General features: G+C 41.2%; 1 protein-coding gene across 1 annotated transcript; it reads right to left on the bottom strand.

Annotated features, from left to right (window-relative positions):
• Positions 1 to 3028: 3028 nt before the first annotated feature.
• On the bottom strand, positions 3029 to 22548 carry IFRD1 (interferon related developmental regulator 1). The gene is made up of 12 exons (XM_061640014.1): positions 22184 to 22548; positions 19323 to 19427; positions 18158 to 18239; positions 15086 to 15210; positions 14827 to 14984; positions 13918 to 13968; positions 13643 to 13821; positions 13431 to 13539; positions 10584 to 10718; positions 6208 to 6336; positions 5812 to 5907; positions 3029 to 3685 (listed from the first exon to the last, which is right to left on the bottom strand). The coding sequence occupies exons 1-12, from the start codon at positions 22230 to 22232 to the stop codon at positions 3596 to 3598; spliced, it is 1308 nt and encodes a 435-aa protein (XP_061495998.1). The 5' UTR covers positions 22233 to 22548; the 3' UTR covers positions 3029 to 3595.
• Positions 22549 to 23043: the final 495 nt, after the last annotated feature.

Below are 23043 nucleotides of genomic sequence, written 5' to 3'. Positions count from 1 at the left end.
AGTTTTGGTTGTTTAATTATCAAACACAAAGGGCACTTTTAATGGGAAAGTGATTCATAAATATTTTAAATAAATATTTGCCACTAGTCAGTTTTCACAATGCATATGCAGATTCATTTGTTCTTGTCCTTTTGTAAATATTAATATTTGTATGCAAAAAACCCAATAATCAGTTTTTTTTTTCCAACAAGGAGATTCAGGAGCAAGCTACCAGAGGTCTCATGCCTTTTGGGGCTTTGATCTTGGGTGAAGCAGGTGGGTTGAGAGGGCTGGTTTCAAAGATATACAGAAGCTATCACAGAAAATATGGTTGATGATAGGGCTGCTTGCGGAAGAGACATAGAGAAGAAAATCCACCTGGTCAATGAGATAGTATCTAAAAGATGAAGCTGCTGTGATCTATTTCAGCATGTCAGAGAAAATACATTTAAAACAATACTGAGATGGTATTATATTGTACCTCAGTAAGGTTGATACCCATACTGCATACAATCTCTCCAGACTGATGGAGGGGTTGTGTTGAACAGGGCACTTAGAGCTGTGGTGGGAGCATCTGCAGGAAGTGACTTTGAAGATCAACACTATAACTGGGCAAGCAATTGTTAAAACACTAAAACTTATGCTACTTTCACTGTTTGGCTGGGGGTTGGAGTGTCGACATAGTATTTAAGGACTTCATTAGATTCAAGTTTGTTGACACCAGACTTGTGATAACACAATTGTGGAAGAGCAATAGGATTCTTACTATAGATTTCTGGTAAGCTTTGGAAAATTGCCATTGTGGAGAAGCTTACACATCAAATCTATGTAATCAAGGAACAAGTAAGATAGGACATCTTTTTTTGCAGAATGTTATTTTTCATTTTACAGACTGATAATACAATTGTACTTCCACCCAATACATGACAATTTGGAAAAATGATTCAAATGTCTGGAGAATTATAATCAATTAATGCTTTTAATGATGACTAAGTCCCACAGTCTGACAAATATTTAAATAAACATTTTTTCATGTTTGTAATATAATTGCAACCTAGTGCGCTGTAACCCTCTGTGGGAAGCCTGGAGCACAGACATTTTTGCCCTTTAGAGCTGTAACCTGAGGGCCACATCTTCTGGGGGCTACAGGCTAGGGGTGGTCAGGCCATGAGTTCCCCATCCCCTGGTGTAGAGTACTGAGCTTATTGGATCAATGATCTGATTGCACACAAGGCACCTTCCTATGCAAGGTTCTTACCTATGCAATGCTTTTTTTAAAAAAAAAATCTGAGTCAGATAGCATCTTTAAGTCTAATTTTATTATAGCAAAAGCTTTTGCACATTACATCCTACTTCAGTGAAGAAGACATGTTTTCTTGTGCCATTTTGTTAGATGATACCTAATGCCATCTTGTACCATCTTGTAACTATAACAATGTAATACAGGTGCTTTCCATGTAAGATGCAGAAAATAATCCCTTTGAAGCATCAGGTCTTGCTAGCCCCCAAAGTCTAAAGAAACAATGGTTTTAAAAATGTGAAAAAGCACACCAAGTAGTGTCTCCATCCAGAAGCAAAATTAGGACCACATGGGACAGGATGGCTGGGTTGGCAAAAACATTTAGCCAGTAATTGAAAATGGGGCACTCAAGCCACCTATTGTTGCACTCAAGCAGTGTCAGTTTTAAGGATCCGTGCTACCTGGCTATGGCTTTCTTTGGAGGAGAGAGAATTGGGCACTTTTGGAATATTTATTAACAAATATATAAGAGCAGAAGTGAAGACCAACAGTGGTACACTTGTGCCAGGCAGCAGATCCACCACCCCACAAGATTTGACCGAGGCCTCTGTCCCAACATGCTTCCAGCCTTCATCTTTCCCTCTTGGCTTCTCCATCTATTTCAACCTGTTTTTTTCTCATTTACAAACATCACTCCACCCTATTGTGCTGGGAACTTGGGAGACATCATCTTCTCCAAACTCTTACGGCTTCTATTCCCTCTATTCTTTAAGCTGTTCTAGATAGGGTTTTACTCCTTGACAAGGAAGAAGTTTGGTTTGGGTACTACTAGACCTGATTTTGCTTCCAGCAGTAGCCAAAGTGGTGCCCTCCACATGTTTTGGACTACAACCTTGTCCGGGCCAGCCAGCATTGCCAATGGTCAGGGATGATGGAAGTTGTAGTCCAAAAGGTCTGAAGAGCAACATGTTGGCTATCCCTATTCAGGAGGATCAGGTGGCATTCACAGCTCAGGATCACATTCCTCCATTCTTTGTTAACTAGCTCATGGAATGTACAAGGGCCTGCCTTTGAACAACTTTCAGAAACTACAGCTAATCATGAATGTTATAGCCAAGCTGTCAATCTGAACATGCCACTCATTAATTTGGGGCTGGCTTCCACTTGCTTCCAGATAGAACTCAAGGGGCAGGGAATCTTTAAAGCCCTAAGTGGGTAAGACCAGGGTGTCTGAAGGACCTGTTTTCATATGAACACATTTATACGCTGACACTGGAGGCCCTGTGATCTCATGTAAGGCAGGTGGCAACCAAAGATGGGCCCTTTTCTGGATGGCATTTAAAATCTGGAATCCCTGGTCAGACCAGTTTGCTTGGCTTCCTCCAGTTTTTCTTTTCAACAAGAAGCTAAAATTAATTTCTGCATGAGCTTATAGAAGGAAAAAGTTAAGAACTTACACACTGCATTTTTGTCTGTGGTTTTAGTTCTAATATTTATCTGATTTTGGGATTTATGTTTTAATAAAAGTCTATTAAGTTATCTATAAGAAGCTGTGCACAAGACAGTGGTACAGCAACACAATTTTTACAGAGTAAAGTCATACAAACAGCACTGCCTTGAGAGACAGCTTCACCCTGACCAAAAAGGGCACTGAGAAAAAGGGGGTTATGATTTTCTAAAGCTTATTCAATATTAATAGTATCAAAAGGGCTACTTCCCTTTAAATAGTTGTAACCCTTTCACAGCCACTCTATAATTTGCACAGAACAGGCAACACTCTTTCAAAGTCATTTCATTTCAAACCAACACTTTGTAGAAAAGCGATTTTCAGAGATAAATAGCTTTATTATCCAAGTTTCAGTATATTATGCATAACATTTCTTTAAATGTTTTGTGTGCTACTTCATTTTAAGTGCTGTTAGCCCAGCTTGAGGGACCCATGGCATGGGACACAGCCCGGATGTTTCCTTTTAAAACATTGGACTATAAAATAGCAGCTTGTTCAGAGGCAGGTTTACCCCTGGCAGATATACTACTTAGAATTTTTCTATTTTTATTAGATTGCTAAAAATGATGAGCTGAAACAGTCCACAGCACCACATAATCAAGTGTTAATAATTATGCCAAATTTATGAGCCATTTTACCCTCACCCTCCCCATAAAGTGTTAGAAGCTTCTCTCCTACCAGTTTACATCCTAATCTATAGTACATATCCACCTAGGCAGTTAACATATAACATTACTCTACATATGTGCAAGAAGACATCTAGAGGTACAATTTTAAAAGTGTCATTTCATTTTAAACACTGCAATTAATTACACTTAAACAGGAATTCAATTTAACCAAAATGAAGTCAAAGGTCTTGAAGGGTTGCTTTAGAACACTTCACCCACATCTGCCCTTTTATCACGGCATTTGCTTCGAGCCTTTGTCCGAGCTTTGAATGCTGCCGAGTTGTACAAATGCTACATAAAAACAAGAGAAAAACAGCAATTATACATGCTAACAAAGCTAAATCAATGTTCACTCCATTTGACAACTTTTGGGGCTATACATTCATTTTGCATAGACACACCCCAGAATACTTGGCATTAGTGAATGAGTAAAAATTAGAAAGATTTAGGTTTTGCACACAGCCAGCTAACTTTTGCATAGTTATATAGGTGTTACTCAGCAGTCTCACATTAAAGTAAAAAAGAAACTAAAAATAAAACCATAACATGCCCTACAGCTGCCCTGAATGGCCTATTATAGGGTAGAAAGGCGGGATAGAAATATTTTAAATAAATCGATAAAATAAATTTCATTAGCAATTCTTACACAGGACAGCACACTGTTGCATACCTTTGCTGTACACTTTTCTTATTGCCTGAAGAAAATTCTGCCATTTAAATGATTGCTAAGTAACCTTGCCAACACAGATGAGCTTATCTGCTTTATTATCTCTATTTCTGTTCTGCCTTTCTAGCATACAGATGTATAACTGAAAGTCTGTTCAGAAAGCATTTCATAATACTACTATCCTGGTCACCATCAACACAAATATATATAGTAACTGATGCCAGCAACTGCCTTTCCACCACTCCCTAATTCATTAATAGCACATTACAAAGATGAGTACACAGTTTTGTACCAAGGGAAACAATTCTATGGGCAGGTTTACTACTCGGTTAACATCTCTACACAATGGTTCTGAAGGACATCCATGCAGAGGCACAGGAAAATACCACTACGACTGCAGGAGTTGCCAATAGATCAGAACTCAGATTGCTCCGCAACGCTTGGAAAATATGTGGGGATAAAGTTGACCTTGTAAATAAGGTCCTTATGCAAGCATATAAAAATGATGCCACTGGGATCTGTGTGTGTGAGACAGAGTTTAAAGATAGGGGAAGGGGGTCTCTCCCATGCCCTGCAACAGCCCTCAACCGTGACCCCATCCAATAGTTAGTTTTTTTTAAAGCCTACACCAGCACCAATGGAGGCTTTTTAGAAGGAGGGGCAATTTTCAAGGGAGGGGTAACCCTCCTCTCAGCTACAACCCACCTATCTGTCAATTAGGCTTTTTAAAGGCTTCTGCTGGCACCAACTGAGGCTTTAAAAAACCCTAACTGCTGCAGCAGGGCAGGGACAATACAGGAAGTGATGGGGCTGATGGCAAGACCTTTTGGACCGGAGGAACCTCAACCCTGAGCCAAGAGATAACCTTTTCCAGCAGGTTACACCCACTCCGTGCTGTGCTAATTTTAAGATTTTTTCCCTGATTACTACTTATTTTTATATTAACTTTTTAAAAAAACTACCTCACTTTAATGCATGGGCTTTATGAAGTCTGAAAGTATTGCTATAGTTTTGATCACTTGATTTTTTAAAATAATAGAAATGCTGAAAATAAACACCTTTACTAAGCTCCAATTGAATGCTTCCCTTAGCCAAAAGGTTAATCAGAACAGAACCATTTAGCACACACATTGTAGAGCAAATATAGGTTTTAGATGTAGGGGTGGCCAAAGAACAGAGTCTTCAATAACTTGGTCTCTGTATTTATTACCACCTTTTCTCCAGCCTGTCCTGTTAATCTCACCTATCAATTTCACAGTTATACCATCTATACATCAAAACACTGAGGCATTCATAGTGGTTGTCTACAACTGTGCAACCAGCAGTTTCTCTTACAGACTAGAAGTTATAGCTTCTTCTGGAAGAGACTTGTATTTGAGTTGGCTTTTGGCCAAAAAGATCACTATGAAACATCACCATCTACACAACACCCAAGAGAAAAAGGTTGGCTAGGAATCTGAGAAGTGTCAAATTACATAGCTAGAAAATTATCAAGTCAACACCCTTTCCTAGTGTTGGGCAGTGTTGAGCCACATGCACAGATTGCTTCGCTTGTGCTACTGCTAGCTTTCTAAAGCTAGAAGAGGCAAAGCAAGCACACCATGCTTGGGACATTTTCTCGCTTCGACACTTTTGCCAGGAGACAACTGCTAAGTGCCTCAGGCAAGTAGTAAATCACAAGGCAGAAACAGCACAACATTTTTTTACAAAAACAAAACCAGGTAGATCAGCTTAACAGAATGTAACATACCCTTTCAAAACGTGGTATCTTCATGGATTTAAGAGTTGCCTCATCAAGCATTAGTGGTGGCCCAAGTTCAAAGACATTCCGGAGAAGTTCATTGGACTGCACAGAACATGGAGTCGTTAAAAGTTGTGCAAATGTTGCACTATCAAGTGTTCGTGATTGCTTTTAAAGTGTCTAATATTAAGAGCTCCTAAACATAATAGCAACCTCATTCTGACTTTGTTTCTATGGCTAAAAATCAAGGAACTTCCTACTACTTTGCATCACAAAGCGATTTCCTGTTCTCTAATCCTATGGTTTGCATTTTTAAAGTAGTCAAAAAAAGACTGTATGCCTCTGGCACTGCATTAGCTATAAAGTAGCGTTGAGGCAAGAGAAGAAAGTGTTTAAGCAATTTACCTGCAAATGATATTGCATCCCTGATCCTAAGATGTCCTTGAAAGTCTCATAGGTTTGTTTTTTAACCCAACAGTCAATGTACATGCGTTCTGGTCCAAATTTGACTGTCTCAGTAGGGAAGTCATGTTCCTGCAAAAACAAACAAGCAGCAATGTCAGGAAAGTGTGGCTTTAAAAATGTTACTTACAGCTGAATGTACACTAGCTGCTATGCAAATTAGAACATTCATTATTTCATTCACTGGCGATCACTCGTGGCTGAGTAAGATTGTATTCCAAGATAAGGTCTTTAACAGTGTGACTGTGGAGGCCAATTCTGGATCCACACAGCCTCCCACAGTGAGGACATAGGTTTCCAGATGGAAGATAGTCACGATGAGCATTTGTTTGACGTGCCTTCCGCTTAGCTTGTTTGTCCCATTCGCCCTGAATTCGTGCTTCTTTGAAGTCCATAGCGCCTTTGATAACATCCAACCTCCAACTGGGACGCTCAAGGGCCAAGACTTCCCAGTTCTCGATGTTCATATTACATTTTTTTAGATTAGCTTTAAGAACATATTTAAACCTCTTTTGCTGTCCACCAATATTCCATTTTCCATCCTTAAGTTGGGAGTAAAGTAGCGGCTTTGAAAGACGGTGATCAGGTATTCAAACAACATGGCCAGTCCAGCAACGTTGATGTTGAAGGATCATTGTCTCAACACGGGTAGTCTTTGCTTCTTCCAAAACGCTAACATTAGTCCATCTGTCTTCCCAAGTAATTTGCAGAATTTTCTGGAGGTAGCATTGGTGGAATCTTTCAAGAAGTTGGGAGTGGCGTTTAAAAATAGTCTATGTTTCACAGATGTACAGTAAGGTCGGTAGTACAATGGGGCTTTGTAAATAAGCATTTTGGTCTCCCTGTGAATATCCCAATCCTCAAACACTCTACGCTTCATTCGGGAGAATGCTGCACTCGCAGAGCTCACACGATGTTGAATTTCAGCACCGATGTCAGCTTTTACAGAGAGATGGCTGCCGAGATAGGGGAAGTGATCAACGTTCGCCAGCATTTCACCATTAAGCTGGATTTATGGTGCTCCAGAGGGACTAGTTCGCACCTGTTGATGAAGCACTTTGGGGTTTTTATATTAAGCGACAGCCCAAGCTTTCCATATGCTTCTGCAAAAACATTTAGGATAGTTTTCTGAATGTGCAGAGACTACATTATCATCAGCATATTGAAGTTCTACAGCAGAGGTTGTAATTACCTTACTTTTTGTTTTCAGCCTACTGAGATTAAAAAGCTTTCCATCTGTTCAATATATGATTTCCACACCAGTAGGAAGTTTCCCCTCAATAAAGTGTAGAATACTAGCAATGAAGATAGTAAATACGGTATTTTTCTTGAAGCTGTCGTGCAGTGAAGATCATGTCCACTGTCCCCCTGGAAGGGTGGAAACCATTTTGAGATTCAGGGAGGACATCCTCTGAGATTGGTAGGAGACGATTTGCAAGGATCCTTGCAAGGATTTCACCTGTGGTGGCAAGAGGAGAGATACCTCGATAGTTCCCACAATCTGTTCTATCACCCTTCTTAAAAAGGGTGATAATTATGGCATCCCTAAAGACTTCCGCAATCCACTCCCTCATCGAGATTTTTTTGATGAGCTTATGAAGTTGTTGTGTAAGTTCAGGCCCACCTTCTTTAAAGACTTCAGCAGGAATCCCCTCAGATCCACTAGCTTTATTCTTCTTCTTTTTATTAATGGCTTTATTGACTTCTTCCAAATTAAGGGATACTGCAAACTCGTTTCTAGTTTGTTGTGGAATTTGCTAAAAGACCTCACCAGCCACAATAGAGTTATGATTGAGGTGGCCGTGGTAATGCTCTTTCCACTGCAGTGCAATAGACTCTTTATTCTGAAGAAGTTTCGTACCATCCATTGAACGTAAGGGATTTGTACCATAATTTATTGGTCCATAGATGGTCTCTGTGGCATTAAAAAAGTCCCGTGCATCATGAGCATCTGCAAAGTGCTGGATTTCTTCAGCTTTCTTTATCCACCAGGTGTTCTTAAGTTCTCTAGTTCTTCTTTGGACCTCAGCCTTTGCACTGGCATAATTGTTTTCTTAGCAGTACAGTTAATATCTTTCTGCATATCTGGAAGGCTTTCCTTTTCTTGTTGATATGTTCAATCTCACTATCATTCTCATTAAACCAATCCTGATGTTTCTTAGTTTGGTATCCAATAGTTTGTTCACATGCCGCAATAATGGATGTCTTCAGTTTAATCCAGTGTTCCTCGACATTTTCAGGGAGTTCCATTGGTAGATGTTTCTTGGGAACTGTTTGAAAGCAGGCTCGCTTAATAGGATCTTGAAGGGCGTGGATGTTGATTTTATGCCTTGGTTTTCTTCCTTGGAGCCTACGTTGAGGAACAATATTCATGGCCATAGTGGATCGAATTAATCATTGATCTGTCCAGCAATCATCAGCACTCGTTATGGTCCTAGTGAGGAGTACATCATGACGATCTCTGCCACGGACAATTATGTAATCCAGGAGATGCCGGTGTTTTGACAGAGGGTGCTTCCATGAGGTTTTAAATTTATTTTTCTGGCGAAAGAGTGTGTTTGTAGTAACAAGATTATGCTCTGCACATTTAGTCAGAAATAGAATTCCATTCAGGTTGCTATTGCCAACTCCTTCTTTCCCAATGGTTTCTGGCCATAAATCAAAATCATGCCCAACTCTTGCATTGAAATCGCCCAAGAGGATAATTTTATCCTCCTTAGGTATCTCTGATAAGATGGTGTCCAGCTGGTTATAAAAAATTTCCTTGATGTCTTCATCAGCATCTAATGTTGGTGCATAAGCACTTAGAATAGTTGCCTCCTGGTTTTGGGCAAGTTTTAACCGGAGAGTTGAGTCGTTCATTAATGCCAATAGGAACTTCTGAAAAGAGCTTCACAAGATTATTTTTAATAGCAAAGCCTACTCCATGTATTCGTCATTCTTGTTCAGGCAGTCCTTTCCAGAAGGTATAACCTTTTTCTTCCTTTAGTTGTCCTTCTCCTGCTCTTCGAGTTCCTTGGAGTGCTGCTATGTCAAAATAAAATGTCTCGACTCCCTCATGATGATGGCAATCCTGCATTCAGAACGTTCACTATCTGTATTGTCCAGCAATGTCCGTATGTTCCAAAGTTCAATTGTCTTTTGCAACTGCTAAGTGGTGACCCCACTGCGGTAATCCAGTCAGGGAGAGATGAGGCAGACTATGTTTAGGGCACCTTTTCTAGCCCCCTCCCCATACGGGGTGAACAGAGTGGATCCTGGATGTAGCTGCTGAACTACTCAACTGCCTCGGTCCTTGAGCCAGGATGACTGAGTCTGTATCCACCGCCCAAATGCCGGTCCATAGCTAGGGGCTTCCGGATTTCATAGTCCTGCCCCCGTCACCATTCACCGATCACCATGGGACATTTGGTTGGAAGATGCCTGTGCGTGAATTTGTTTTATGTGGGGAGTTCGGTGCACATCAACACACAATCTTGACACAAAAAGGCTTTGATCCAATGGCATGGATACTACCACGACTGGAAGTCATTTATCTGCTGCAGCCTTTATCCGCCTTCACAGCCATTGTAACATACACATTGTTATCCTCCGCCTGTTCTGCCATCGAGGACATTGTTGGATCTTTGTCTGGTTCCTCTCCCTTGACCTTACCGCCATGGATGACCCTGCTGAGAGTACATGACTCCTGACAGCATTGCTCATAAGGTTCATTGGAACACTCAAGCCCACTCACCACAATGCTTGATCAGTAGAACTCAGTAAGTAAGCCCTATGCTGTTTCTTGACAAGCAGCTGTCAAACTGCATGTAGGTGTCCCAAATACTGTTGCAGACCTTGCACTCTTGATAACCTGCTCTCATTTTAAAAGTTAGATTAAAAGATCAAAACTAAGAACAAATGCTGTGAAATTCAATTGTGTCTGCCTACCTTTGGACTAAGTTGCCAAATCAACCTAATGGTGTTTTTCTTAGCAATTCAGGAGCTTGGTGACTCAAGATTCAGCATTAGTACTAGTTTTGTCTTCTGGCAAAAGTTTGCTCTTTCAACAAAGTAAGTATCATCTTTGGTGAAGGACCTGGAGTTCCAAAAAGTATTCTCCCCCTACCTCCCATGATATTTACTAAGCATCAATGATCTCCATGGATATTGTCACGAATACTGGAAAATGAACAAATGGGATCAGGTACAATATATTCACTAGCTGTATCTTAACACCAAGCAGTATCGCTCATACTAAAACATTAGCTTTTCAAATTGATTTGATTTTAAAAGATGAAGCCTTAAACAGTAACCTATTAGCCATTGTTGCTTTTTACCTCTACAGCTCGTAAGACATCTCTGAAGACAGACCGCTGTTTCCTTTTGTCCACCTTAGCACGGTGCTTGTTTCCATCTGTAGCCAGAGCCTTCAATTTCTGTGTTAGAAGCTCCATATCTTCATAAAAAAAATCCTAGCCAGAAGGGGGGGAAACAAACATGTTGTTGGTGGCATCATTTTGTACGTGGACTCCCAAGTTTGAGAACCCCCAGAATACTGAACCTCTCAAATATTTCACATTTCATTTACAATGGCTCAGCAGCAGTACAATTCTTCATTAAATAGTGAGATCGGGTTACAGCAATACTGAAAGTCAGAATTTTTAAGAAGTCTCAGGACTAAATGCCCCCTTTGAGCCCTCCCTTCAAGTGTGACATCTTTACCAAAGTTGAAATTTGTTCATTCCATCCATCTCCAGACCCTGAACTTTAGAAGTCCATTTTTTGTCCTACCTGAAAACTGTAAATTAACCTGACTGTTGTGTCTGGTTGGTTTTATTTTGCTTTTAAATTGTATTGTTTTTGTTGTTGTAACTGGCCCTGGGATCCTATGGTGATGGGTGGGTAAGAAATCTGCTATTACTATATTAGGGTTATGTCTATTGCTATGGGCTTATAATGCTATTAATTGAGGATGTAGCCATCACTTCACTGCTGTAATATGATTAGCTTTAAGCAAGTAGCTACTAAAATTATTCTGGGTTTCAGAACTCTGGTTAAACAAGTCCTGACTCCATTCATAACTACTGAAACTGATCCAGCTATTTGTTCCACCCTTTACCGCTCATATTATTTATATCTGTGCTTCAGTAGCAAAGCTGAGTATCTTGTGTTACCTTCTTTGCCCCCATATTCTCATCTGACTGCACCTGTCTGCCCAAGTTGTTTATCACATAAGCGTATCAGCTTATCTCTCTATCCCACCAGTTAAAACAGCTAGACTGGTGAGAACTAGGGAGAGGGCTTTTTCAATTGTGGCCCCCACTTTGTGGAATTCCCTCCCAATGATCTCCACCATGCTCCCTCTACGATGAGCTTCCGCCGGGCCTTGAAGACCTGGCTCTTCAGGCAGGCTTTTTGGGTGGGTTAGGTTTTATTATTATTGTTGAGATTTTTAATGTTTTAATGTATTTGTATGTTTTTATTTTGTACGTCGCCCAGAGTGTCTGGACAGCCAGCCAGATGGGCGACCAATAAATTTAATAAATAAATAAATAAGCTGTTACTAATGATTAGAAGAAATTTACCACTGAGGTGTATGCAAGCTATTGCTGAAACAATGAATAGGCTGAAGGAGGATTTGTTATTTGAGCAAGGACAATACAGATAGTGTGCAGGACCCTGTGTTTATAAGGTCAAACAGATGCCATTAACTGGAGAGATTAAAGGTTTGAATGTTCATTTAAATACTCTGCAATGGACTGGCTGACGTAATTCATTTATAGCTATTCTTTTTCTATCATCCTATATTGCCTGAATATTTTTAGCTACCTTCCCAAGATAGTCCCTCAACTTGTGCCTATTTTCTTCAGTGCTGTCGAAGAAAACAGTAAAGATGTTAACAAAGGCACATTAAAATATAGGAAAGCAAATTATTGCAATCTGAAACAACAACAGTCTAAGCAGTGACCTTATTCCATTAACTGCCTATATGCTGCTAGGACCAATTCAAGGCTTTGATTTTTAAAGGTGTTCATGACCCAAGACCCAAAATGTCTTCTCTGATATTATCTATCCCACACCTTGCAGTCAACTCAGGGGCACTTCTCATATCCCTTAGCCTGCCATATGGTACATGTGAGAGGGCTTCTCTGTTGTGGCCCCTCAACTCTGGGATTTCCTTCCCATGGGGGCCTGGTTGGCGGACTGTGATGGATGTCCACCCAGCAGGTAAAAATAATTTTATTTTCTGGACTTTTGGGGTAGCCACCATTGGTTGTTTGGTCTCATGCCGTTGCTCTATTTTTGTCTTATTAACTGGATTGTTTAAATATTTTCCCCTCATTGTATTTTAATGTATTGCTAGAATCCACCCTGGGATCATGCTGTTATGAAGGATGGTCTACAAGTCTGGAGGGAGAAATAAATAAACCCCAGAGTATCCCATACAAGAGCTGGTATAGCACAGTGGGGAGGACAGCCTGGCTGGGAGTCCAGAGTCTGTGAGTTCAAATCCCCGCTCGTGTCTCCTGGGTGTCAAGGGCCAGCTAAAGATCACCCCCACAGTGAGGGGCTCAGGGGTTACGTGCCCTGCCACCTGTACAGCCGTGGGCAAGCTGCATAGTCCCAAGGAGCCCAGTTGCCCCCAGCTGGCAGTTGCGGACAAGGAAGGGGCTGGTTTGTGCAGCTGTGGCAAGCTGAGCAGGCCCTAGCCAGCTGGGGAGGACTAGCCTCGGAGGAAGGTAATGGTAAACCCCCTCAGAATACCGCTTACCATGAAAACCCTATTCATAGGGTAGCCATAAGTCAGGATCAACTTGAAGGCAGTCCATTTCCATTCCATCCCATACAAGGCTATAAATATTGGAGTACTGTAGACACACACAAACTAAACTGACACCTTACACGGCCACATTACTGCATCTACTGTATTCAAGAGGACAAGGTAAAACATCAACACAGAAGACAACTGCAAGACACTGCAATATGAACCTGTTTTTGCAGGTCATGGATTAATTGCTATTAATATTAAATTTGAGCCAGATGCCAGTAAGATCTCTTTTATCAAATGTTATTCATATACATAAAACCGTATTTCTCCATTACAACGCATCAAATGGTGCAATAAAGCCCTTGCAAAAATTTACCATCCCCACCTCTTTCCACAAATGGTTCTCTGAACTTACCCCATCTGTTTCTCTTGCTAGTTCAAACAGAAGAGCCAATGTTTCCCCAGCAGCAATTCTCATATTTACATCGTCACAGGATAGCAGAATGGGAAATTTATGCAAATGCCTAGGAAATTTAGGAGCATGTTACTCATCCGTGTTATTTGACACAAAGCAGTATTAGATTTAAAACAGCACTCTTATGGTTTCTGAGGGAACAGAATACACACATTTCAAGTTTTTTCTTTACTTCATTCACTGGGCAGATGGTCAACAGAAGGGTCCATGCCAAGAGAGTGCTGATGTGGAGAACTGTATTTTGGGGACTGGAAATGCTATTTGAATTCCTCTCCTTCTGATAGGATTTTGTGAAGATATTCTCCAGGCATTCCATAGTTGAATATAATTCCTGGTTTAAAAAATAAACCAAGGTAATTCAATTCATTGCTTAATCAGGATTGGTTAATTTAGCTTTATGTAATATTTTTCATAGAAGTTTCCTTACTGTGATATCATCAGTGGCAATAAAGCAACAGACTCCTAGGCACGTGGCACACTAGACAAAAGAAATACAAGTTAATGTTTTTACTTTGATTTTACAAATACTTAAAGCAATTTGATCTTAAGAATGACCAACATCAAATAGACCTACCATACATGAGACTATTCTATTTTTAAAGTGACTTAAATTATGTAATATTCTTCTGTCCTTGTCTTCAGACAAGACAATATACTTTTAGTAATCCTTTAACAGTCTACCACAGTGTAACCACAATTTTAACAAATAATTTTACAAGAAACAAAGAATATTTATAACTAATTTTCTCTGTATCTTGGCCAGATCTCAATGTTTAAACAAGTATATTACAGAATAATACCACTCCCAGTTTCCAAGTGCTCTCTGCTTCCTTGTTGACTGATTAGCTCTAATATTCCCAAGGGTCATTATTTACCAAAGCGGCAAGAAGCATCTTGAATTAAAATTACACTGTTTTTATCACCATGCACCAGGGGTCACCAATATGGAGCTTGCAAGCAAACAAGGACCCTGGCACCCAGAGGGCCCCCTCCCCTTGCTTGCAAGAAGCATTCTATTGTAGCCAAAATAATAGATTGTAGTGTATGCTTGGTTGTGGGTGTGTGCACCCACAACAGTTTCTACAAATGTGCCATAGATTCAAAAAGGTTGGCATGCACTGTTGTCAACAGTCCTGTAACACAGAATAAAGCAGGCACTGCTTCTTGACTGTTCTAAACTAGGTGATAAGACTGAGTGTCAAGGTGATTGAAAAATAGTTTACTAGGGAAGCATTTTAGTGGCCTAGGCTCAAACATATACACCACTGCAATGTTTTCTTGGGATTCAAGACATCTACTTGCACTTTTTATGCAATAGTATCTACTTTACACTTACAGCTTGCCTTGCTTGTATGCCTGCTGACCCATCACAAAGTATCTTCTTCAGAATGGGTGCAAGGGTCTTAAATACTTCCTCGCTTTCAATTCCCAACCCCAGCTGCACACAAAGCAGACAAGCCAATCCTGCTGCTGCACACTGTTCGTCACTCTTGCCTACAAAGAAAAGCAATAATAACTTGGTAGAACTAAATCTGAAAGCAATTAATCCCAACAACAGAATAATGCTACTTTATAGGGAGAGAGATGCACATTACCTTTCTTTATACAGCGTTCAATGCTATCAGTTAGTGTCATCCTCCTTTCCAGGATGAACTCATACAGTATTTTTGAAGACAGGGCATTTTTAAGACCTTCAAGAGCCGACTGCCTGGTCTTCGCACTGTTGAGGAAAAACAAGTTCATGGTAAAATGCCCAATGAAAATAGTGTACTATGCATTACTTTAAAATAGCTTACATTCCATCTCTATCCCCTCCAGAACCTTTAACAAGCATTTTTGTCATTGGCGATCACTCGTGGCCGAGTAAGATTGTATTCCAAGATAAGGTCTATAACGGTGGATCCGTAAGTGACTGTGGAGGCAAATTCTGGATCCACACAGCCTCCCACAGTGAGGACATAGGTTTCCAGATGGAAGACAGCCATGATGAGGATTTGCTTGACATGCCTTCCACTTAGCTCATTTGTCCCATTCGCCCTGTACTCGTGCTTCTTCAAAGTCCATAGCGCCTTTGATAATAGCCAACCTCCAACTAGGACGCTCAAGGGCCAAAGCTTCCCAGGTCTCGATGCTCATGTTACTTTTTTTAGATTAGCTTTAAGAACATCTTTAAACCTCTTTTGCTGTCCACCAATATTCCATTTTCCATCCGTAAGTTGGGAGTAAAGTAGTGGCTTTGGAAGACAGTGATCAGGCATTCAAACAACACGGCCAGTCCAGCAACGTTGATGTTGAAGGATCATTGTCTCAACACGGGTAGTCTTTGCTTCTTCCAAAACGCTAGCATTAGCTTGTCTGTCTTCCTGACTAATTTGCAGAATTTTCTGGAGGCAGCATTGGTGGAATCTTTCAAGAAGTTGGGAGTGGCGTTTAAAAATGGTCCATGTTTCACAGATGTACAGTAAGGTCGGTAGTACAATGGCTTTGTAAATAAGCATTTTGGTCCCCCTGTGAATATCCCAATCCTCAAACACTCTACGCTTCATTTGGGAGAATGCGGCAGTCGCAGAGCTCACACGATGTTGAATTTCAGCACCGATGTCAGCTTTTACAGAGAGATGGCTGCCGAGATAGGGGAAGTGATCAACGTTCGCCAGCGTCTCACCATTAAGCTGGATTTATGGTGCTCCAGAGGGACTAGTTCGCACCTGTTGACGAAGCACTTTGGGGTATTTATATTAAGCGACAGCCCAAGCTTTCCATATGCTTCTGCAAAAACATTTAGGATAGTTTTCTGAATGTGCAGAGACTACATTATCATCGGCATATTGAAGTTCTACAGCAGAGGTTGTAATTACCTTACTTTTTGTTTTCAGCCTACTGAGATTAAAAAGCTTTCCATCTGTTCAATATATGATTTCCACACCAGTAGGAAGTTTCCCCTCAATAAAGTGTAGAATACTAGCAATGAAGATAGTAAATACGGTATTTTTCTTGAAGCTGTCGTGCAGTGAAGATCATGTCCACTGTCCCCCTGGAAGGGTGGAAACCATTTTGAGATTCAGGGAGGACATCCTCTGAGATTGGTAGGAGACGATTTGCAAGGATCCTTGCAAGGATTTCACCTGTGGTGGCAAGAGGAGAGATACCTCGATAGTTCCCACAATCTGTTCTATCACCCTTCTTAAAAAGGGTGATAATTATGGCATCCCTAAAGACTTCCGCAATCCCCTCCCTCATCGAGATTTTTTCGATGAGCTTATGAAGTTGTTGTGTAAGTTCAGGCCCACCTTCTTTAAAGACTTCAGCAGGAATCCCATCAGATCCACTAGCTTTATTATTCTTCTTTTTATTAATGGCTTTATTGACTTCTTCCAAATTAGGGGATACTGCAAACTCGTCTCTAGTTTGCTGTTGTGGAATTTGCTAGAAGGCCTCACCGGCCACAATAGAGGTCCTATTAAGAAGCTTGTAGTAATGCTCTTTCCAGGGCAGTGCAATACTCTTTATCCTGAAGAGGTTTGGTACAATCTCACTATAATCCTCATTAAACCAATCCTGAGGTTTCTTAGTTTGTTATCTGATAGTTTGTTCACATGCTGCAATAATGGATATCTTCAGTTTAATCCAGTGTTCCTCGACATTTTCAGCGAGTTCCGTCAGTAGATGTTTCTTGAGAGTTGTTTGAAAGCAGGCTCGCTTAAAAGGATCTTGAAGGGCATGGATGTTCATTTTACGCCTTGGTTTTCTTCCTTGGAGCCTTGGTTTTCTTCCTTGGAGCACAGTTAATGTCTTTCTGCTGCATCTGGAAAGCTTTCCTTTTCTTGTCAATATGTTCAGTCTTACTATCAGAATAACATTTAAGGCTAAGACTTGCAAAGTCAAGATTTGAAAACTGCCTATCAGAGCTTCCCATGCTGGCATTCAGCCTCAGTTGTGACAGCCACCACATACACCTATTGTCCCACTCCTTAACGTCTCAATGGCACCCCAAAGGAAACACTGTTTGCTTGTATGTTCTCTCTTCAGAGCTCTTCTCCACAGGAGCACAGCTTTAGGGCAAGAGCAAGTGAGGAAATTGTAGTTGAAAGAAAAAAGCAGATTCAACAGTGAATTAGATTCAAGTTTACATTGAGTAAATGCACAAATAGTCAATGTTATCAGCAGCAATAGCTGCAGCACTTTAGATGGACAACTGAGTGCTTGCTTGAATCAGTGGTGGGCTAAGAAAGCAAAGAAGGAAACACTGAAAAATGAGGTTGTGAGTTAGAAGAGACTAAGAAAAACATTTTCCCTGCTACCAATTAATGCCAGCATTCTTCAAATTCAGATATAGTGAAGATCGACTTATAACTTAAAGCAGCAGCTATCCCAAACATTTAAGTCACTGGATTACACATTTAGCTGAGATACATCTTCCTGGAAAAAAGTTGTCCTTCGTACACTAAATTATAACACTCTTCAGAGTTCTAAACCACAATTCAAAATACCATTTAAGTCTTTCTTCCCTAATCTGGTGCCTTTCTGTTGGTGCTGGATTCTAAAATTCTCCCAGCCCCAGCCAGCATGACTAATGGTCAGGGATGATGGGAATTCTAGTCCAAAGTATCTGGAGAGCACCAGTTTGGGGAAGGCTGATTCACATTAACTTCTCAGACCTCTCATACCTCTTGTCCAACGTAAGGTCAATAAATCCCTTCAGTTTGTACTCCAAGTCTTCTTGTGTTGCTTCCTCATCAACTTCAGGCCCTACACATAAGTAACAAGAGCAGTTTACTATTAGTGTTTTTCCCGTCACAGAATAACCATTAGTTTTCAGAGTCTTGTGGAAATTATGCATATCTGATGTAATCCCTGTAATCTCACCTCCCAATTCTGTCCGGCCTGCCAGTGGAGGATCTGCTCTGTGTCTCACTACTGTCAGGAGTGGGGTTGGCAGATATGGGGGACTGGGCCTCATCCATTGCAGCTCCCAAGCTTTTGAACTGTGCCCCAGAAGACCCAGCCAGCCCTATCACTGATGGTGCCTTGGCTCTGCAGAGCCAAACTTGTAACTCTTCTTACTAATCCTGACAAATATGTTCCTGATCTTCTGAATTACTTTAGTCTCAATTTCAGAGAATCAAATTAAATCAAACTGGCTTGTCCTCAATATGAAAGAGGAGCTTTAAAAAACTCACGGGCTCAAGGTATTCGGCTATAATGAAACATAAACCTAATCTCAGAGTATAACCATGTCAGAAAAACAAGATAAAACTTTGGTTTGTCATTGATGGGAGGATTTGGTAAAATAAAGCACCTAGAGTTTTTGCTAGCATACCCTTTCAGAAAGTTTCAAAGGGGCGCTTGGGAGTACCAAATGTAACTATTAACATGCAGTAAATAAAGATTGCAAAAACACAAGAAATATAAATTATCTGACTTGCCTTAGTTTCATAAAAAAGCTACAGTAGGGCCCCACTTTTTGGCGGCCTGCTTTTTGGCGTTCTGCTAATACAGCAGCTTTCAATTAGAGCAAGGCCCCACTCATACGGCGCTTGTTCCACTTTTACTGTTTTTCGGGCATCGGCTGCCATTTTATTGACGGAGTTCCACTTTTTGGTGGTTTTCGCTTTTAGGCGGGGGTCTGGAACGTAACCCGCCGTATGAGTGTGGCCCCACTGTATAGAATGAGACCCCAGTACATTATATTTAGCCCTGTGTGCTTTAAGTAAAGAAGTTGATTTTTTTGAAATAAATTATATGCATTTGGTCCAATCCAAACTATTTTCAAAGGTAGCAAGTACTTCCTATCTGCAGCAGTTTTCCAATAAAACACAAAAGTTAACATACCATCCTCAGTGAAGCTGGCAGGATCACTTAAGCCACTGCAGTGGCTCATAGTTTCAATTGATGCATCTTCATCACTGAAAGGCTGCATGTTTCTATGCTGGGCACCTAGGAAAATTCATTTTGAGCAGTTCACATTAATACAGGAAAATACTTTGGAATGCATGTCCCCATCAAGACTAGCTTACTGTTAATTTTCTATTTCGAAACCATAAAAATAGGGCTGTTCTGAGGGCACAATTAAGTGTAGGGGAAGGGAGACTAACTGACAATTGGCTATAATGTGAAGACAAATTATTTCAGTTACTGATATGACAGCAGCCTGCCACTCAAACTATACAGTACTCATGCCACCTAGTCATGTTCTTTTAATCTCCCAATATTCACACCTTGCACTTATAACATCACATATATACAGGGGTCAAATGCATCATCACTGGGAGCACCATAAGAAATAAAAACTTGCCACTTTGCTCAGGCAGCTAGCACCTTCCTCTGCTGTCAACCATTTGCAACACGCTACTAGCTAGGATGCGTCTGGCCAAAAAATAGCCTTGTTGGCATAGAAAGTAGCCTTTTACTAAAACAAAACGGTAAGCATACAGTCTAACACAACGTGAGCACACAAATAAGACAGGCACTATTTAAAAGATTGCCAGCCCCTTCTTTTGCATGTTGCATTTATAGATTTTAACCAAGTATAATCTTTTTTGAGGGCCTAACCAGAACTCCTGCTATGTGGCATGGCTAAAAAATTATTAAATTTACACCTGACTATAAATCTATATGAGCAAACATCTAATTCTGGGAAAAGAAAACAAAGCATCAGAATTCTGAACTCTTGGCAGGCAGGGTGTCAATCAAATATAGTATCATTATTATTTCAATTTGTACCTTGCCTTTCCTCCAGAAGAAGCCCAGGGTGACACACTGGGTTATAACTATGGCATGCTTACTGCATTGTCCTTACAATGCATTAGCTTTATCAATAACAATGACCAGAAGATGTAATTGCCTCACTGAACTTTCTTAACTGTGTAGTGACTATTGTTTTTCCAGTGTCAGAAAAACACTGCTGATTTAATTACATAGCTTTTCAGACTATGAGTCCATCATTTTTCTTCAAGCAATAAGCAACATCTTGTTGCTTCTCTACCTTTGGGTGACACCTGCCACAGCCTTGTGTCTATTTTCAGATTACCAGGAGAACCAAGGAGTTTATTTTTGTGGATGATTTAAGAGATTATGAGCCATCAACTTTCAGCATTCGCCTGCATTTAAATAGCACTAAAGCTGTAAACATATCTACATAATAAGCATGTCTAAGCAAATAGGATTTAAGGTGGAAGTTGTATTATCAAACCGAGTAGTTTATGTTGCATTTTTATCTTTTCCTATCAAGCATGCAAAATAGAGCTGACTACTTAAGAACTTTTGCTGAAATTTCAGGATAGAGGCCTAAATAAACATATCGAAGATCAGAGTTCAACTGCTCTACCACCAAAAAAAAAAAAGTCTAGCCTATATTAACATTATACATCAAAAAAGTTTGGAAATTCCAGCCCTCCTAACAAGTGCCCTAAGGAGCAATCCAAACTCAAGATCTGTCAGGATGAATGAATCTGGAAGATCTCTGCCTCAGCCAGGGCTACACTGGTTTAAGTCTCCAAGCCCGGTCTAACTACAGCCAGCACAAGTCCTTAAAAAGGGCTGTTCTTGGGAAGGGAGATTTACACTGGATCCTAAATCTGTTCAGCTCATGTAATCAGCCAACCTGGCAGAACTTACAGCAGCAAAAAGAGTGGTGGAGGTCAAACTCCACTTCAAGTGCTTGTTTTGGGGCTGCTCAGCTGACAGTATCCTCACTCCTTTACACGGTTTGGATCAGAAGTATTTTATAGCAGCTTAACTTAATTTATGCTGGTTTTCCATAGTTAAGATTGTTCCCTTAGTTGCTCTCTGCGTTCCTTTCAACTCACACAACTGACTTCAGCTTTCAGTGAGCCTAACCCCTTACAAACTGGATTTGTTTCTAGACCACTCTATCTAGGACTTCTATTCCAGGAGGTAACTGGGATTCTAATTATGTACAATACTTTCATAACTCACCTGTAAACCGTTCACAAAAACTTTAAACAGTGACTTAAAACTTTTCATCCCTAGATTTGTTGTTTATTCTAAAACAGCAAGACCCAGAACTCCAATGTGTTGCCTACACATATAAGCACGTTTCTAAAAGCTGGTGTTTGATCCCATAGCACTGATTTGGTTTCAGATAAGCAATACTATGAGATGTTTTAGGCATGACTATTCAAAGCAGGGATAACAAGTTAATAGCAAGAACGCACATCTTATGTTTGCTGTGTCAGGGTTGACATCAACTATTAACTCTGTTATGGCTCTACCATCACAGTTAATGATAATTGGGAAGGGGGAAAAGAACCCTGCTGTCACTGCTCTAGCATGATTGTCGTGGTGTTCTATTTTGCTTTAATGCTTTGCTTTCCTAAGTGAGCCATGACGGAGTAAGAGCGAAGAGGCTGCTGTACTATCTGATGCAGACACAACAACAGCTAACTAGGTAGGCGCCGGGTCGAAGCCAGATGGTGAGACCCCAAGTCCGCCCGACAGACTGCACCGAAGATCGCCACAGAGCGGATCTTGCGAAGGAAAGCCCTACGATAAAAAAGCGGGATCGCGTCATCTAGGCCCCAGGGTCGGTTTCCCCCTTCCCACACCACCCTATCTAACAGCATTATGGAATACGCAGGTCGTTTCCAGCCACTAGCTTGAGACAACCACACCGGGAACTACAAGTCCTAGAACGCCTCGCGGCAAAGACGCATGCGCACTAATCCCCTCACCTGATGTTCCGCGCGAGTTACCCCCTCCTCGCCGCTTAGACTTGGGCATGGCGGCGGCCTGTAGCGGCAATACCTCGGCGCGGCTCCCTCTGGTGCTCCCTCACTGGGGTCTCGGTCTCCGCGGCCTGGTTTTTTCCCCCTCGCCCGGGCGGCAGTGACAATCAGCCGATGGAAGAGCAAGAACGCTTTTTACTATAGAAACGTCTCTGTGAGGCCGGCTTCCCGGACCGAGGCTGCGGATGTGAATGAGGAAGGCAAGTGATAAGCAAAGCTGCAGCAGCGGTAGAAATCCCCGTGGATGCCCGTGAACGGAATCGATACATGTTTCTCCTCTCAGACACCAGGAACTAAAGGCGAATGGGTGTCGCTGACGTGGCTTTTATACAGAGCCCGGCAGAGATAATGACGTTTAGGGGCGTGGCTTTAAGTTAGCCGATAGTATCCATAGTTCTAGTGACGTACAAAAGAGAAGGCGCACATTGAAGTCTGGGGCTTGTAGTTTTTACATCACTTTCTCCCGAGTTCCGCGATCGTTTACAAGGGCGTTACCTCGCGCCGCTCGCTCATTTTTTCCTTACAGACATAAGGAATGATACTAGGCATCGTTGCATGCTGGGAATTGCAGTTTGTACCCTTCCAGAGACCATTGTAGTACACCAGGGTCTCACGTCGCCTGCCTTGTCTCTGCGGTTGTCCTCATATGACCTACTGATAGTTCCGTTCTAGCCAGAAACTGAGCGAACGTTATTAGCTTTCGTAGGCCTCAAGGATTAAGAGAGGAGGTTACCGGTGGAGATATGTGAAGGCGTGGGAGTGTCGAATGCCAGAAATTGTAGGGCCTGTTTCTTGGTCGTAAAGGT

This window comes from Rhineura floridana, chromosome 8 (assembly GCF_030035675.1).
Source record: "Rhineura floridana isolate rRhiFlo1 chromosome 8, rRhiFlo1.hap2, whole genome shotgun sequence".
Classification (NCBI taxonomy): Eukaryota; Metazoa; Chordata; class Lepidosauria; order Squamata; family Rhineuridae; genus Rhineura; species Rhineura floridana.
Note: the sequence above shows the minus strand (reverse complement) of the source record. Positions and strands in the feature narration are given on the sequence as shown.